Source organism: Coffea eugenioides, chromosome 3 (genome assembly GCF_003713205.1).
Source record: "Coffea eugenioides isolate CCC68of chromosome 3, Ceug_1.0, whole genome shotgun sequence".
Taxonomy (NCBI): domain Eukaryota; kingdom Viridiplantae; phylum Streptophyta; class Magnoliopsida; order Gentianales; family Rubiaceae; genus Coffea; species Coffea eugenioides.
In genome coordinates, this window is record NC_040037.1 from 3,290,077 (window position 1) to 3,306,698 (window position 16,622).

General features: G+C 35.6%; 2 protein-coding genes across 2 annotated transcripts; both read right to left on the bottom strand.

The window, feature by feature from the left end:
- Positions 1-591: 591 nt before the first annotated feature.
- On the bottom strand, positions 592-3,356 carry LOC113765229. The gene is made up of 8 exons (XM_027309332.1): positions 3,134-3,356; positions 2,950-3,015; positions 2,725-2,822; positions 2,578-2,615; positions 2,374-2,461; positions 2,027-2,236; positions 1,827-1,892; positions 592-1,107 (listed from the first exon to the last, which is right to left on the bottom strand). The coding sequence occupies exons 1-8, from the start codon at positions 3,207-3,209 to the stop codon at positions 883-885; spliced, it is 867 nt and encodes a 288-aa protein (XP_027165133.1). The 5' UTR covers positions 3,210-3,356; the 3' UTR covers positions 592-882.
- A 4,144-nt stretch (positions 3,357-7,500) lies between these two features.
- On the bottom strand, positions 7,501-11,376 carry LOC113765210 (thermospermine synthase ACAULIS5-like). The gene is made up of 10 exons (XM_027309303.1): positions 11,010-11,376; positions 10,119-10,185; positions 9,706-9,800; positions 9,496-9,598; positions 8,912-9,000; positions 8,638-8,794; positions 8,469-8,544; positions 8,291-8,349; positions 7,918-8,054; positions 7,501-7,823 (listed from the first exon to the last, which is right to left on the bottom strand). Exons 1-10 carry the CDS (start codon positions 11,141-11,143, stop codon positions 7,736-7,738), a joined length of 1,005 nt encoding a protein of 334 aa, XP_027165104.1. The 5' UTR covers positions 11,144-11,376; the 3' UTR covers positions 7,501-7,735.
- Positions 11,377-16,622: the final 5,246 nt, after the last annotated feature.

A 16,622-nucleotide genomic window follows, 5' to 3' on the forward strand; every position in this document is an offset into this window, starting at 1 on the left:
TTCAAAAGGACAAGGTGCACGGACGGTTGCAGGTGCAACCGTTCCGGACGGTTTTGATCATTTTCAACTGCGCGTAATTTTCTTTATATATCGTGTAACGTTTTTTGCACATCGCGTAACTTTAGAACAAATTTTTGTGAGACCCACACATGACGTGAAAATCGAGTTACAACTTGTAATTTCAGCTGCACAAATTTTTAAGATCAGATCATGGCCATTAACCGTTCAAGGACGGTCATACTGATGACCGTCCCTGCCCCATTTCCCTTTCAAGTAGGTATGTGATTATATCTTGAAGATCAGACAAGATTTTGCGGATGGATGTGCCTTGTCCTTTATCCAAAGGGAAGGTAATTTTGTAGCTCACCACTTGGCAAAATTTGCCATTAACCTGAGGAATGATTTTGTGTGGCAGGAATCGTTTCCTGCATGGCTGACTAGTTTAGCTAGGAAAGATGTAGGACCATGTGCTCCAGCTTTGTAAGCTTTGTGCATGAACCATGCAATTGTTATCGTTAGGGAAAAAAAAAAAAAAGTAGGTATGTGATTAGCAACTACAGGAAATCATTTGCTTGAAAATTAGCTATCAAATTAGAAGACATAATACTTAATAAAGAAAAATAATTACACTTTTACGTCTTAACATGGACCTTATCGATAGTAAAGTGCACATTAAGCATTTTTATTTTGTTCATGTATACATAAAATAATTTCTCAGATACATAAACATGAACAGCATTTGCATGGAACAACAAGACCCTATACAATGCTTCAAAAGAAAACAAAAAACAAGACCCAATACAAGAGTAAGGGTACATTTATTGTACGATTGGATACACAAACACTTAGCCCTTAGGGGCCTAAATTCAATTAACCGGAAGGTTAGGCCCTGAACATGACTTGCCATTGGACTAGGCACCTACGGCCGTAGTTTGCAAAGGCAGAGTCCATTTCGCTTGCAGTGCGGCCAATCCTTTCGTCATCTTCGTCGATTCTTCCGTCATCTTCTCCAATATTATTAAACCATATTTCTGGTATCACTTGCACAAGGTTTGTGACAGTCTCTAAAGCATAATCAGCCCCTCCGATCTTCGTTGCTTTTCCAACCTTCAATTCGCAAATCAGAATTATAATTACATTCATAATCTAATCAAGCAAATTTTAAAAGTGAACTACCCAGTCAAGGAGAAAATAGTTCTAATCACTTTCAATTTCGTTTAACACCCTTCCAAAAACTTTTTATGCTTAATTTTAGTGCATTATATCAAGTCGAGCAGCTTTTGGTCGTATGCTTTTGCAACGTACGTCCATTGTGCTGGACGATTTCTAACAAATTCAATAATATAATATCTTTTTATACAAAAAAAAAAAGAAGAAAAGAAAATGCAGATGTTACTTTATTTTGTTTACATTATTATGACGGCAAGGACAGCAGTAGTGTCAGTACACCGAGAAACCACCAAGACCGTCCCACCTAAAGAAGCACTTGTGCAAAGAAATACTAATATATTGTACATCCCGCTGTATTTTTTTATTTTTTGTTTTACAGAGATTATAAACCTATTCTATTCTAGGCTAGAAAGATGAACGGACTTGAAGAAGAGATCCAAGAATAATTTGGAGGGGATTAAATCATCATCGAAACAAATTTTATGTATTCGTCTGAATTTTTTAAGCAAGTCACTTAACGTGACGATTGATGAAAAGTAATGTTTGAACCTTTGTTCAACATCCCACCAAGTTTTAATGCTTTGACGGTGGCACAAGACAAAGGCTGGTAGTTACAACCGCTATACTTGTTGTACCCAAATCCAGCTCCGACTTACCAAGACTGTTCGGAGACCCACAGCTTTTCCGGCAGCCACATTCCGCACGCTGTCGTCAAGAAAAAGCTGCACAACCGAACAAACAAATATCAATTAGTAATTCAACAAATCCCATCATTATCATAAACAAATACCGTTAATTACTCTATAATTAATGTCATGATCACAATATGACGGTGGAGCTGAACTAATTCGCTTACCGTACGGCGAGGATCAACCTTGGCGACATCGATAGCTATGTTCATGGCTTCTAACGAAGGTTTCAGTACGACCGGGAACTCATCGGGTCGGGTCGACTTGGAGAGGTTCGGATTCATGGTCTCGAAACAGATAATTTGTTCGAAACAATCTCTAATTCCTAAACGATCCAGTGCGTTCATTGCATGAACTCTATCGGAGTTCGTAAAAATCTGATGATTTCATTCCCTCACAAAACATAAGTAAGACCGAACTTTTTTTTTAAAATTAAAAAAAAAATCTAAAAACGTTTGCGAACTTTGTTAAATGAATAATAAAAATGAAAAAGACAAAAAAAGGAAGAGCTTACGATTTTGCGTTGTTTGATAGTCAGCAACAGCTTTCGCAGTTGCGGGTCAGGCTTGATCAAATCGTAGGGTAATCTTCCGTGTACGACGCTGTTTAAAAGAAGATCGAGAAAAATAAACGTATAAAATTCTTAGCAGTAGTAGAAAGTTTATTAAACACGTAAATCTGCTTTATTTGAGATTTTTTTTTTTTTCATTTTTCCTACCTGTGATAATCGTCTGCATCGACATCGTAACCTAATGCCTGCAATTCGTATTCAAAATGAAGCGAGAAATGAGATGGAAAATTGATCAAGAAAAATTAGAGCGATGAATCGAAGCAAATTATAAGAAGTTTCAACGAATTAACTTACACGTAGGCCGGCGAGAGAACTGCCGTAAGCTTGGAAGAGCTCGACGCGGAGGCTGGAAGCTTTGGATTCATGGAATCCGCATTTTTCCACCAGAAAATCTGCACATTTTGTGGTTTTCAGGAAACTCAAGGAGTTAGTGCTTCGAGCTGGCCATTTTTAGCTGAGAATTCAGTTGTAATCTTTTATTGTTGATATATTAAGTTTTAAGAGTTGGGGAATTCGAACCGTCAATGTTGCGTTTAAGGGCTTCTCCAATTCCCGTTTCGGAGGAGTACAAGGTGTCATCCAAATCTGTTTTTTTTTTTTTTTTAATTGAAACAAAATATAATCAGTTAAAATGATCAGCAGTCCGTGGTAGTATTGTACTATGAATTAGCTGTTGTAATGTTGGATTGGCCTAAGCAATTACCGAAGATGATGCAATCAAAAGGAGATGAAGAAGAAGTGGATGAGTCTCGAGCTGATAATTTACTGCAAGAATCCATGACAGGAACAAGAAAAGTGGACAGGAAGAAGAAGAATTGGGGATGGAAAATGGACAAGTAGAAGAAGGTAAATTTGAGTGAAAGATTGGCTGCAGGGGGGGCAAGGCAACGGAGATACAAAATGAGGGACAGGGCCGGTGCATTGAGGAGCAGGGGAGCCCGGGTATTCATAGGAGGAGGACACGGATAGGACAACGACGTGGGGTTGAATACTGAATTAGTCGATGGGGAACAGGAAAAGACGTGGAAAACGTGCTTCTTAATCTTGATTTAATTTGGCTTTTATAATTGGAGGTGGTCAGGCCACGCCCTTTGGATACGGATAGGGGTGCAAAATGAACCGGGTCGAATCGAGATTGATGGGTCATCATCAATTTACTTATATTATTCCTATAAGAGATTGATGGGGATTGAACCACGCACCCATCTGAATTTTTTTTAAAAAAATCACATATTGTAACAATTGGTTGAAGGCAAGGACCTCCAACCTTACTAAATCTAAAGGATTTGGTGGTAGCTAATAGTTTTTGAGTAAGACTGTTAGTTATATATTTATCATCAAAGTAGTTATAAATGTATACCACTTTACCCAACTACTCCCTTTATCCCAATTATTTAGTCATGTTTCGGGAATCAAACTTTTTAACAATAGTAGTTTGATTGTGATGTTTATGCTTCTCTTTTCAATTTTACCTCCACAAATTCAAAATTTAAAATTGAATGGTAATATACATATAATTAGAAAAAAGGGTTATATTGAAAAGATAGACTAAAAAGTGCTTTGACTTTTCTAATATGACAAATGTTTTTGGAATGTCTCAAAATGAAAAGTAGGGGTGGCAATTCGGGTTCAATTAGGTTGGTGGGTCGGGTCTTGATCCGACCTGTCAAAAAATCCGTTGACCCGAACCCGACCCGTCAACCCGTGACGGGTTAATATATCTGACACGAACCCGAAAAATTTGGGTTGGCGGGTCGACCCGAAATGATCCGAAAATTAATTTTAATTTATTAATTTATCACTCTAAATTCTAATAAAATCAATTTCTCACAAAATTAATTACATCATCAAGTAATAAAAATTTAAATAAATAATTTCAAATCAAATCCAAAATAAATTAAACACCGTAAAAGTGTTTTATTCCAAACCAAATATAAAATAAATTAAAACGAATTATATTATTTGTCCAAATATAATAATTTTAACTTCATACAAGGTAAATAAATTCATTTAGGATTAAGTAATTAATGCCTTTGAAAAAAAAGAATGATTTAGTTTAGTTAGATAAAATAATTTTTATGTTTATTAAATTAATTTTAATTTGTAAACCGATCATATCGGGTTATATCAGATCACCACGGGTTGACCCGAAATTGACATGTTTTCTTTTCGGGTTCATCGGGTTCGACCCGATTCTGACCCGAACCCCCAAAACTTTAACCCAAACCCATTAATTTCGTGTTAGGTTCGTGTCGTGTTTTCGGGTCGTGTCAGAAATTGCCACCCCTAATGAAAAGTATGATATTTTCAATGGGACAGAAGGAATATTAGATAATATTTGCACGCGGCATTCTTGAGCCACGCCAAAAAAGAGCCCTTCCACCTAATGTCCTGTAAGAGATTAATAGTCAGTTTGGCTAAACCACGACCACGCAAGTTCACGCACTCCCATTCATTCTTGTGAAGGAAAAAAATGAGCACTGCCAAAAGGAATGGCCTCTTTTTAATTGGAACTTAATAGAGGCCTAAATCCACTCGTACTATTTGGCGCGGAATTTTGTTGAACCCGACACTCAAAATAGGTTGATTGTGAAACCGACCGGTGAAACTTTTACTATTATTTATAAGTCAGTCCTTAATTTATTTTTGGGTTAAATGCAGAAAAACCCCCTGAACTCTCAGATGAGTTACACAATACACCCCTAAATATGTTTATAGGCACTTTGCACCCAAACTCCACTGAAAAGTAACGGATATTTACACAACGTTTATTTTATGATCCAAATGACAACTTTATCCTCAGATAATAATTGAACGGACAAAGGCACCCTTATTCTCCTCCAAACCCCAAGGCAAAGCTGAATCTTGAGTTTGCCAAAATTTTTTGCCTTTTACTTACGATCGAGGAAGAACCAAAGCCGAATGACTGCAGAGGGTAACTAGAAGTGGGCAAAAGACGGTTTGAAGAATCTAAAACAAGTGGAATATTTAGAGTATCTCAGCAAATCAGGTCATATGCAAAGCCCTAATTTTTTCTTTATTTAATCGACTTTTTACCCTTTTTGTGTGGATCTGGATGCCCAAACTTATAGTTTTATGCCCTCATTCTGCTGGTAGTTCATTGTTGTTTTTTACTAGTTGGTTTTATGTTCTCCTCGCCATGATAAATTAATGATTGAGAGCAGTGGTCGGCGGTACACGGTGAAGCTTGCAACTTTTTCCCTTTTGTTCGCCGCTGCTTTCAATCAGTAGTAGAGTTCAAGTTGTGTTGTTTAACGATTGCCACTGGGTTTGTTCCGACGTCTAGCATTCATGGGTGAGTTTTTATTATTACATTTTTTTCTTCATTGTTGCTTTCTGAATGTGAGATTTTGACTGTTGAGTTTTGCTATGCTTTTTCCTTTATTGTTTCAGGCTTTTATTTTTTTGGTATTTCAAGTAGCTTAGAAATTTGTTCATTTTTCTCTGTAATTTTTTTTTTTAGTCTTTCATTTGGTTGTTAGCTAATTTATTGGGTTGGCTTTGGTTTTTAATTTGTGGCTTTGTTCTTGCGCATCTTCTTTTCACTTTTTTTTTTCTTTTTGTTCACTGTTGGAACACAGCTTTTATCTGACTGTACTTCCCTTGGTTGAGACTTGAGAGACCATTTGTATTGCTTGTGCTAATTTAGAAGTTTTTGCTTTTATGTAAAGTATTTTGAGTCAATTATTTTCACCATGGTCAAATCATTGTTCTACGGTTGGATGAAATATTTTTTGAGATAAAGATAAGCCATATTGAAGGATTAGATCACTTGAGCTGCAACTATGTGGACTGTGTTCCATGTGAGTAGAAGAAGAATTGTGCATCTGTGAAGAAGAGGAAATACAAGGGGAAAAAATGAGAAGTGATGGTAGGTGGTTCTCATTTATATTCACTGGAAGGAGGGCAATTCTGTCAGCAAATTCAACGGACAGAAAGTGGCTTCCACGCGTTTTGTTTCACCGTGAAATGTGTGAACAGTCGTTTTCTCAGGGTGCAAAATGCCTATAAACATATTTCGGGGTGTTTCGTGCAACTTCCATGAAAGTTCGTGGGTGTTTTCTGCATTTAACCCTTTATTTTTTTTTTTTGGGCTTCCAGGTTGTATTTTTATCTTTTTATTTCTGTAGAGCTCACTTGTCTTGAGTTCACGATGGCATCCAAGCCTGCTGCACCATTTGATTGGACTACATTAAACTTGGGAGGGGCCAACCCAGAAATGAGAAAAAGACTGAAAACACAAATGAATTAATAGTCAGTCCAAACAAATTTCAGCATTTTTACTAAAATAATTAACGGACGTCAGGTTTCCAGGCTGATGCCTGTGAGGGACTAATGCCAAGAAGTCCCCTTTCCTTTTTTTTATTTGTTTTAATTTTTAAATTTGGTTCTTTTTTCTACATATTCAGTCAAGATATGGACCTCTTATCGTGGCAAGTATAGCAAACTCTTTCTTTCTTTCTTTTTTTTTTTTTTTTTTTGTTCTTTTCATCTAAAAGAAACTCAAAAATAAATCTTCCAATGGAAAGAGTTAAAAGAGTCCCTACTAAAAATTTCTACATTGCCTCCCTATCTATCAGGCATCGGTAAAGCTGTTAGAATATGGTTTAGGCCCACACATAATTTGGGCCTCCTTGTTACACACCAACAACACCAATTACACCTGCCCCACTATGTTAAGTGAAAAATCACAGTCCAATCTATACCAATACAGGACTGCATAAGCCCAGCTAAAGAGCTCAGTTTTATTCTTTTTCTTTCTTCTTCTTCTTTAAACAGCTCACCTTATAGGACATTGATTTAAATTGGACTCCCAAAGTAATTAATTGTTTAATATTTATGCTTTTGGTTGTTTTTTATATGTTAAAACACAGACAGCAGCTTATTGTACAAGGTGTGAATACAAGAGGTGCTAGCCCCTTTGATTTCCAAATTTTAAGAGTTTATGCTTCATAAATCATGAAGAAAACGATGGCTCTGTAGGATTAGACTGTGCATAGCGAATGAGCTATTTGACTCAAATTGTGAAAGTGAAGACCATCTAAATTGGGTGAAACCAAATCAAAGTTCACAAACGCCCATTTTGCATTAATATATTTCATTTCTTTCAAGTCACTGCATAGGCAAAAAGAAGATTACTACTAGTAGCCAAGAAAAAAGAAAAGTGGGAGAAGGATAATGGACAGCTGGGAAAACCATGAGAAAAAAAGAGAAAAGTTTGCTTTTAACTCTCTGTCATTTGTGTCTCTTTTCTGTATGTGGGAGCTCCCTTGTGTTTTCAGTTTCAGGGTTGATTGTGCTTCTGGGCAGTGCCATGGCCATAGATGAACCTCGCATTTTCTTCCGTGTAAACGTGAGTCTCATTGTCCAATCTGTCAAATTTTGTTTCACGGCAACAGTATATATATATTTAGCTGCCAATATATGTGCAGGAATATAAAGAAATAAAGATTGGAGCTCCCTTACGATTTCCGAACAGCTTTGCTTAAGGTGGAGGCTGATGTGAATGTTTGGCCATCAAGATATCTGTTTTCACCTTTGATCCTTTGTTTCATCCTCAGGTCCAATTCATCGGCATTCAGGATCAATGGCGAATCAGAGACCTGTCAATTCATGATCATTAGTACGGTGTGGTTTTAGCATCAAAAACTTGTCAAGGGTTAGATTCGAAGTCAAAGGTTGTATCATTAGTACTTTTTTTTTGGGGTGGGGTGGGTGTTTATCCTACTTTTTTTTTTTTTTTTTTAACAGAGAATATTCTCAAAAGTTCAGACAAAATCAAGAAAACCCTTTTTCTCTTTGTGGGTGTTTTGCTGGTAGCTGTTACAAGTAACAATACCATGATCCATCCCCAGATGTCGGCATAGGAAGGAATATGTGCTGAATAGGGCACAACATCTGCACGTGAAAGGAAATAAATCTTAGTGTAATACTTAACAACAGTAAGAAAAGCAATTGACAAATTAATTAATGTCCAATAGCAGAATACTTTTTCATTTTATCACTAAGGTACTCACATTTGAAAACCTGCCTCAGGGTGTTATAGATGCAAGAAAAAACTTCCGCATGGCTGAAAACTCCAGCTGGTCCTGCCTGAAGTACAAAAAACACTTTCAACTTCTTCACACTCGACTTATGCTATTTAGGCACGTAAATACCCGACAGAAGACTGTTTCATGCACAAACCTGTGTTACAAAAATACCACCCTGATTGAGTCTTGGTTTTACAGTACTTTCATAGAAGGACTTGGTGTAGAGTTGGTAACATGGACCTCCTTCAATTGGATCTGCAAGGTCACCTATGATCACATCATAAAGCTCTTCTCTCCTTTCAAGCTCAGCCCTGGTAGAAAAGAGTGCGGTATTACACAAAAGCAACAAATAAAACCAAGAAAAACGCAAGTATTACAATCCAAACCAAGTGCATGAAATCTGTGATTTGTGGAGAGTATGGCAAAACCTGGCATCATTGATGACAAGATCAAGTCTAGGATCACAGAAAGCATCTCTATTAATCACCAGATATGACTTGCAAAATTCCACCACTTCCTGTAGATGAATTAGACCAAAAAAAAAAAAGAAGTTACTATCTCAATCTGACATGAATATGCCCATATTTTTACTTTCAGCCACTGTAAAGTATTATGACTTTGGTATGCATATTCAACTATCCGCACTATTCAATTTGTTAGTACTATTGACTTAATTCCGCTAATTACGGTTTTATCCTATGTGCTTAAAGTCATGTAAGAACAAAAAATGTCATTAAGTTGCAGCAAAAGTAAAAGTAGGTTCACATTTCATCGGATTTATCAAGAAGGAAATTTTTCAAAAGTTGTTAATCCATCAATTACAGCTGAATCATTCTGTCTTCAAAATGGAGAAATAAGCACAAGGATATTGAAATCGAAGGATGTGAAAACAGTGACTACGCGACTAAAAGTGCACTTATTGACCAAAATAAATCCGTTTTTATTTTTTTTCCCTTCTTTTTTCTTCTTCTGCGCGGATTATCACAAGAATATTCAGGACATGAAAGTTCACCTCATCAATGTCGCACATGGCAACATTCTCAACCGTTTTGTGCCTTAGCAATTCTCTTGCTGTAGAACCCTCACCTCCTCCCATGATGAAGATGTTTTTGGGGCTGAATTAGATATGAACAGCTAGTCAGAAACACAATTCTTTATAATAAAGGAAACTCTTTTAATCTGAACTACTTCCGTAATGATATTTTGCTGAAATATAACCTACTTTGGATGGTGAAGAAGTGCCGGATGTACAAGAGATTCATGGTAGATGAATTCATCAATCTCTGCGCTTTGAAGCTTTCCATCAATGACTAGAGCCTGTTTTATTAATCGTAAATTGATTTCAGAATACTTGAAGGTTAAAAAGAAAATGATAAGAGTAATTATTTCACTTTTACTCTCTTTAGTATTTCATGTCTATCTTCTCTTTATCATTCCTTATTTCTTTCTTGTTCTGTTTACAACCAAAATGTGCTACAATGTCCATTAACTACTTGCAGAAACTGTAGAATGAACATTTTCAACTTTGGACATGCCACGAAATTATATTTGTAAATTATGATAGGTTGGGTCTACACGAGAATTTGATTTTTGTTTATTTATTTATTTGTTGTGTGAGGCATTGAGTTTACTAACCTTTCCAAAAGGCTTTGTGTCCAAGAGTTGAATGTCCTGGTATGGTGTAGCACCCGTGTGCAAAATGCTGCGGAGAGAAGAAAATAAGGTAATGCTGTTAAGGACTTTGTAATCAAAAGTTAAACCAATTTTTACCCCTAATCTTATCCTGTCTGGCTTTTCCACATACAAGAAGGGCTACAGAAGCTTCCCTACTTTTTAAGGATGTACACTTTACAGGGCTATAAATCTTTCTAGGGTACGATGAGTTGATTTGTTTTCTGTTTTTTATTGGTTATAAAATACAAGGACTTAGAGAAAGCAAATTAAAAGATATAACCCAAAAACACCAGACACACACTTAACACTTTTTATCTCCTTAATCCATAATAAAGTGTTAACCCCTTTTTGCCTGCAGGAGAACTCGTAATGATTGTGGTCATGTATCTTCCACTTGGCCAAATAAATGAATAAATAGTCTGCCCTTTTGAAATAGCACTAATGCACTACATTATACATCCTTTTTTTTTTTTATTTATTTAAAGACCACATTATACGTCCTTGATTTTACCTGATCATCCTCAAGAATTAATCGACAGCACCTGATGAATAGCCTAAAGTAAGGTAACAGTTAACAAAATCGCCTCATTTCATGCATTGGTACATCATCATGAATCTCTCGAAACATTACAATCACATAAAACAATACAAGAAATGAAATACGCTCAAAAATTAAAGATTAAATTGTAAAAAAAAAAAAAATTGGTTGCAATTCATCGGTTTGGCTTTGATGTCAAGTGATTAATTACCATGGTGAAAGTATTTCGTTGGATCAAGTGGACAAGCATACCAAGAAATTATTGCTGCATGAAGGGTTAAGCAATAAAAATATAAACAAACAAAAATTAATACCTATTGAGAGCAAAACACCATCTCAAGTTTTCTTCGATCTCTTCTTCATACCAACAACTTTTCCTTTGGGCATGGCCGTTTCCGTTGAAGCCATTCCCATTACTGATGCCGTTTGAACAAGAGATATCACCCATTTCAAGATTATACCAAACTAATGTTCAATAAACAAGAGTGAAAGAAAAAGGAGGTTATATGAGGGAGAAAGAGGGCAAAGGATATGAATGGGAGTGAAGAGAAGTCGAGGGTTGAGTGGACATATAAGAAGGGCCAGGTGCCAAGGTGGTAGGGGTATGATATTACTATTAGGTTGAGAAATCTAATGAAGTTGTTGTCTTCGATGGTACTTAAGAAAAAAAAAAAACAGACAGAGAGAGACAATCTTCATGGGTTGTCGCAACTGATATCAAAGAAAAATATTAAAGTGAAAAAGACCGCCTTGCGAGATTTCTAAGGTTGATGATTCCTCGCGTGGCTTCTCTTTTTTGTCAATGGATCATGTGTTGCATTGCATCAGACATTATTCTCCATGATGGCTCTTGTTTGTCTATTTGAAAATACACTCACTAAAATTCTTATGAACTCATCTAGAATCCATAATATCTTACTATCTTCATGAATATATAGATAGTCTATATGCTCGTACACGCGTACGTAATCTTGCTTGACACGGGAGAAAATTTCTTGAATTTCATAAAGAAAAATTTTTTCTTGTTAAAATAATGCTCGTTTAATAATTTAACTGGCATAATGGGTTAATACTCAACCACAAATTTCAACATTTGGCTGCTAATATGTCTCACAACCTACTTGACATTAATGTGTTTTCATGTGTATAGTTTCATCTAATCACCATCTTAGTTCAATTAATTAATGTGTTGCTACAACATTCGCATCTTAACTTGGCTAGCTATACTTGCATGACCTCACAAATTGGATTTAAATACTTGAGGATTTGTACGGCATTGGTGTATATATATGTATGTGGACTAAGTTAGCATGATGTGCTTTCTCCACTAATGCATCCTAACACTCAAATATCTCATATATAATAGCAAGGCACGGCCAGAACCCATCGCCCATCATAATATAAAAAGATATTTTTAGGGGAAGAAAAGGATAAAAGATGATGATTGAAGCAGACAAAAACCGAAAATTAGGGTTTTTCTTTTTCTTTAGAAACTTGTGCAAGCAAATCAAATCTTGGTTGGAGAAAGAGAGAGAGAATAAGATGGGGAGGGCGTGTAGTGGAAATTAGGGGTGCAAACGAGTCGAATCGAATCGAATTTTGACCTAATCGAGTCGATCCTCAATTTAGTTTTATAAAACTCGAACTCGAACTTGAATTCGTGCTCAAAATGTAAAGTTCGATCTTGAGCTCGATTCAAATTCAAGTCGAGCTCGAGTCTAAAAAAGTCAAAAAATAATTATTTTATATTTTAAAAATAAATAAAATAATTATTTTTCTTAACAAATAATAAAATATTATGGATATATTTGTAATTTTACTATTAAAATAAATAATATATATATAATCGAGCCAACTCGCAAGTTAACGACTTTAATATCTTTAAGTTCAAGTTTGATTCGAATTCGATGTTGACCGAACTCAAGTCGAGTTTGGATTTGAGTTGCTCGTGAGCTGTTCGATTCGTTTGCAGCCCTAGTGAGAACCATCATTCATATTCTCTTCTCTTACTCTTAAAAGATAAACGGCGTGCCAAGTCAGGCGCAGTCATCATTTCGTCTCCATATTTGACCACCAACAAAAACATCAATCTTTGGCATGTCAACAAGGAAAAAAAAAGATTTCAAAACCACCATGAATATAACAACACTTTGCGGATTATTGAATTTCACATCAAAAAACGAAAGGAAAAAATGAGGAAAAAAAGTTCGAGCTGCCTTATGTTATTATTAAGTGTAACGTGAAATATATTCTTAAGGGTGCATCTTGCGTTGCGATTATTGATAATTGCAGCATTCATACTCGGACACTTAATTGATAATTGAACCATATACAACCACTATTATGGTACCATTGCGGTTTTCTGGTTTTGCCCGTTTGTCAGTTGATGATCTGCCTCATGTCACCAAATTTTATTTTGTGGGACTAACAAGGAAGCCTAAAGGGACTCTTCAGACAAGAAGACTGTTAACATACAACAGCAAGAGAAGTCGAGGGTTGAGTGGACACATAAGAAGGGGCAGGTGCCAAGGTGGTAGGGGTATGATTTTACTATTAGGTTGAGAAATCTAATGAAGTGGTTGTCTTCAATGGTACTTTAAAAAAAAAAAAAAAAAAAAAAACAGACAGAGAGAGACAATCTTCATGGGTTTTCGCAACTGATATCAAAGAAAAAGATTAAAGTGAAAAGACCATCTTGCGAGATTTCTAAAGTTGATGATTCCTCGCGTGGCTTCTCTTTTTTGTCAATGAATCATGTATTGCATTGCATCAGACATTATTCTCCATGATGACTCTTGTTTGTCTATTTGAAAATACACTCACTAAAATTCTTTTTTTTTTTTTTGTCAAAACACTAAAATTCTTATGAACTCATCTAGAATCCACAATATCTTACTCTCTTCATCAATATATAGATAGTCTATATGCTCGTACGCACGTACATAATCTTGCATGGCACTGAAGACAATTTCTTGAATTTCAAAAAGAAATTTTTTTTTCTTGTTAAAATAATGCTCGTTTAATAATTTAACTGGCATAATGGGTTAATACTCAACCACAAATTTCAACATTTGGCTGCCAATATGTCTCACTACCTACTTGACAATGTGATTTCATGTGTATAGTTTCATCTAATCACCATCTTAGTTCAATTAATTAATGTGTTGCTACAACATTCGCATCTTAACTTGGCTAGCTATGCCTGCATGACCTCACAAATTGGATTTAAATACTTTAGGATTTGCATGGCATTGGTGTATATATATGTATGTGGACTAAGTTAGCATGATGGTGCTTTCTCCACTGATGCATCCTAACACTCATATATCTCATATATAATAGCAATGCACAGCCAGAACCCATCGCCCATCATCATATAAAAAGATATTTTTAGGGGAAGAGAAGGATAAACGATGATGATTGAAGGTGGCAAAAATCGAAATTTGGGGTTATTCTTTTTCTTCAGAAACTTGTGCAAGCAAATCAAATCTTGATTGGAGAAAGAGAGAGCGAATAAGATGGGGAGACCGTACAGTGGGAACCATCATTCATATTTTCTTCTGTTGCTTTTAAAAGATAAACGATGTGTCAAGTCAGGCGCAGTCATCATTTCATCTCCATATTTCACCACCAATAGAAACATCAATCTTTGGCATGTCAAGAAGAAAAAAAAAGGATTTCAAAACCACCATGAACATAACAGCACTTCGCTGATTATTGAATTTCACAACAAAAAACAAAAAAGGAAAAAATATGTTGAGGAAAAAAAGTTCGAGCTGCCTTATGTTATTTTTAAGTGTAACGTGAAATATATCGTTAAGGGTGCATCTTGCGTTGCAATTCTTGAATATAAATTGTAGTATTCATACTCGGACACTTAATTGATAATTGAACCATATACAACCACTTTTTGTAGATGATCTGCCTCATGTCACCAAATTTTGTTTTGTGGGACTTTCGAGAAAGCCTAAGGGACTCTTCAGACAAGAAGACTGTTGACATACAACAGCAAGAGGGACCAATAGGCATGGCTTACATGTTGTACCTTTTGTGATGTCGAAGTTGCATCAGCATGATGTGCCTGTGCCCTCCAAATTTCAATGGAGAAGCAGGCTACAAAATAAGCAATTATGAGGCTTCGAAAATGGGGGGTTTTTGGTAGACTTTCATGCATCTGCAGCCAAACTGTGAATGCAGATGATTACCTTGGTAGGATTTGGGGATGGTAGTGATAATGGATTCATCCGACTTTCGGGTTGGGAAGTTATGATGGCTCCCAAAGGCCCCAGTTGCTGATTCTCCTGGCTTCTTATTATTATTGTTATTGAAATTCCTACTTTTTTTCCAAGCTCAAAGGACTTTTGATAGATTTGTCAAACCATATTCCCGTGAGAATGACAACTCTTGAAAATTGAAATTCCTACTCTATTACGTATTTTAAATACCTAATGGGGGGGGGGGGGTTTATCACAAATTGTGCATAGCTTCCAGAGTAGTTTATTAATCACTTCAATTAATTCATTTTAAAGAAGTTAAACATATGAGAAGCTTTTATATGTCCAATGGATGGTGATCTATTCCCCATTTTATGTTATACTTTCAAATTGATGAAGTAAAAACCAAAATGTTGACATTCTAATACCAAAACAAAGAAACAAAAAGAAAAATAGAAAAGCCTCACTCACTTGACCTGTGTCATATTCGATTTCGATAAGTTGGACCAGGACACTTACCATTAGGCATTGGCCAAACCAATGATTTTAATTTGTTATGCGTTAGCAAAGTATGCAGTGAAATTGCCTAAAAAAGAAGTAAAGTTAGCACAGCAAAAATATCCCCCATACAATCTTTTTCATCCTCCTCTGAGTATTGCGGTCACTGACAACGTTTTTTTTATCAGACAGACAGACAAACAAACAAATGCTTCATCACGGGTACCTTGAAATTACTCTTCCAACTAGCTTGGCGGTGCGTGAAGCAGAAATATACCCATTTCATCATCTTTTTTTTTGGGCCAATCAGCATTATAATCGAAAAAGAAAAAAGGAACCAAAGTTCTTATTTGAACAGGAATGCATGCCTGCCTTGGGGACCAGCTACGTTATCCTCCACTTATCAAAAGCTTCACCCAACTTTCATACTGACCAATCAGGTTTCTTGCTGTGACTTGAACTCAGTTTTATTATCCAAAAAAAATCCAATTGGAAGAGCTAAAGTTGAGTTCCTGATGATCTTTTGTCGCATTATTCTTCTCAACTTGGTCCCCAAAGGATGTGGGAAATGGAAAAAAAATAAAAATAAAATTGACCCATCATTCCTTTTCTTTGGTTTGTGTCGGGTTTCTGAGTTTGCTGTTGGTTACAGTCATCATTGGACAGCTTAATGTACCATGTCGTCAAAAGCATATAAAAATTTGTTGTATAGACAATGAATTGTACATTTAAAAAAGGTGAAAATATTTTACCAAGATTTTTAACATATAGTCATGAATCGCTGAGAGTTCTATTGGAATGAATTAGGAGGGTCTATTTACATTTTCCTTTTCATTTTTTAGCAGGTTGTCTGTTGATTTTGAACTAGAAAAGTTGATCAAATCATTACTATATCAAAAGTATGAAGGTTGGTATTAGGGAGTGCAAGTACAAGTACTTTTTTATCTTAGTTTTTGTCATTCCTAAATTACCCCCATGTTTTTTAATTAGAATTATTGCATTTTAATGTAACACTAATTAAAAGAAATAAAAAAAACTCCAATTGATTACATTTAAATAGTATTGGTAATTATAATTAAAAATTGCTCATTAAAAACTATTTACCTATCCTTGGACTCCATCTCCAATTATTATACGTATCAAAATTTTTTAATTGAAGCAAAAAATATTGTGCTCATATGAAAAAAGTAGATTTGTCGCATTGGATAGTGCTAA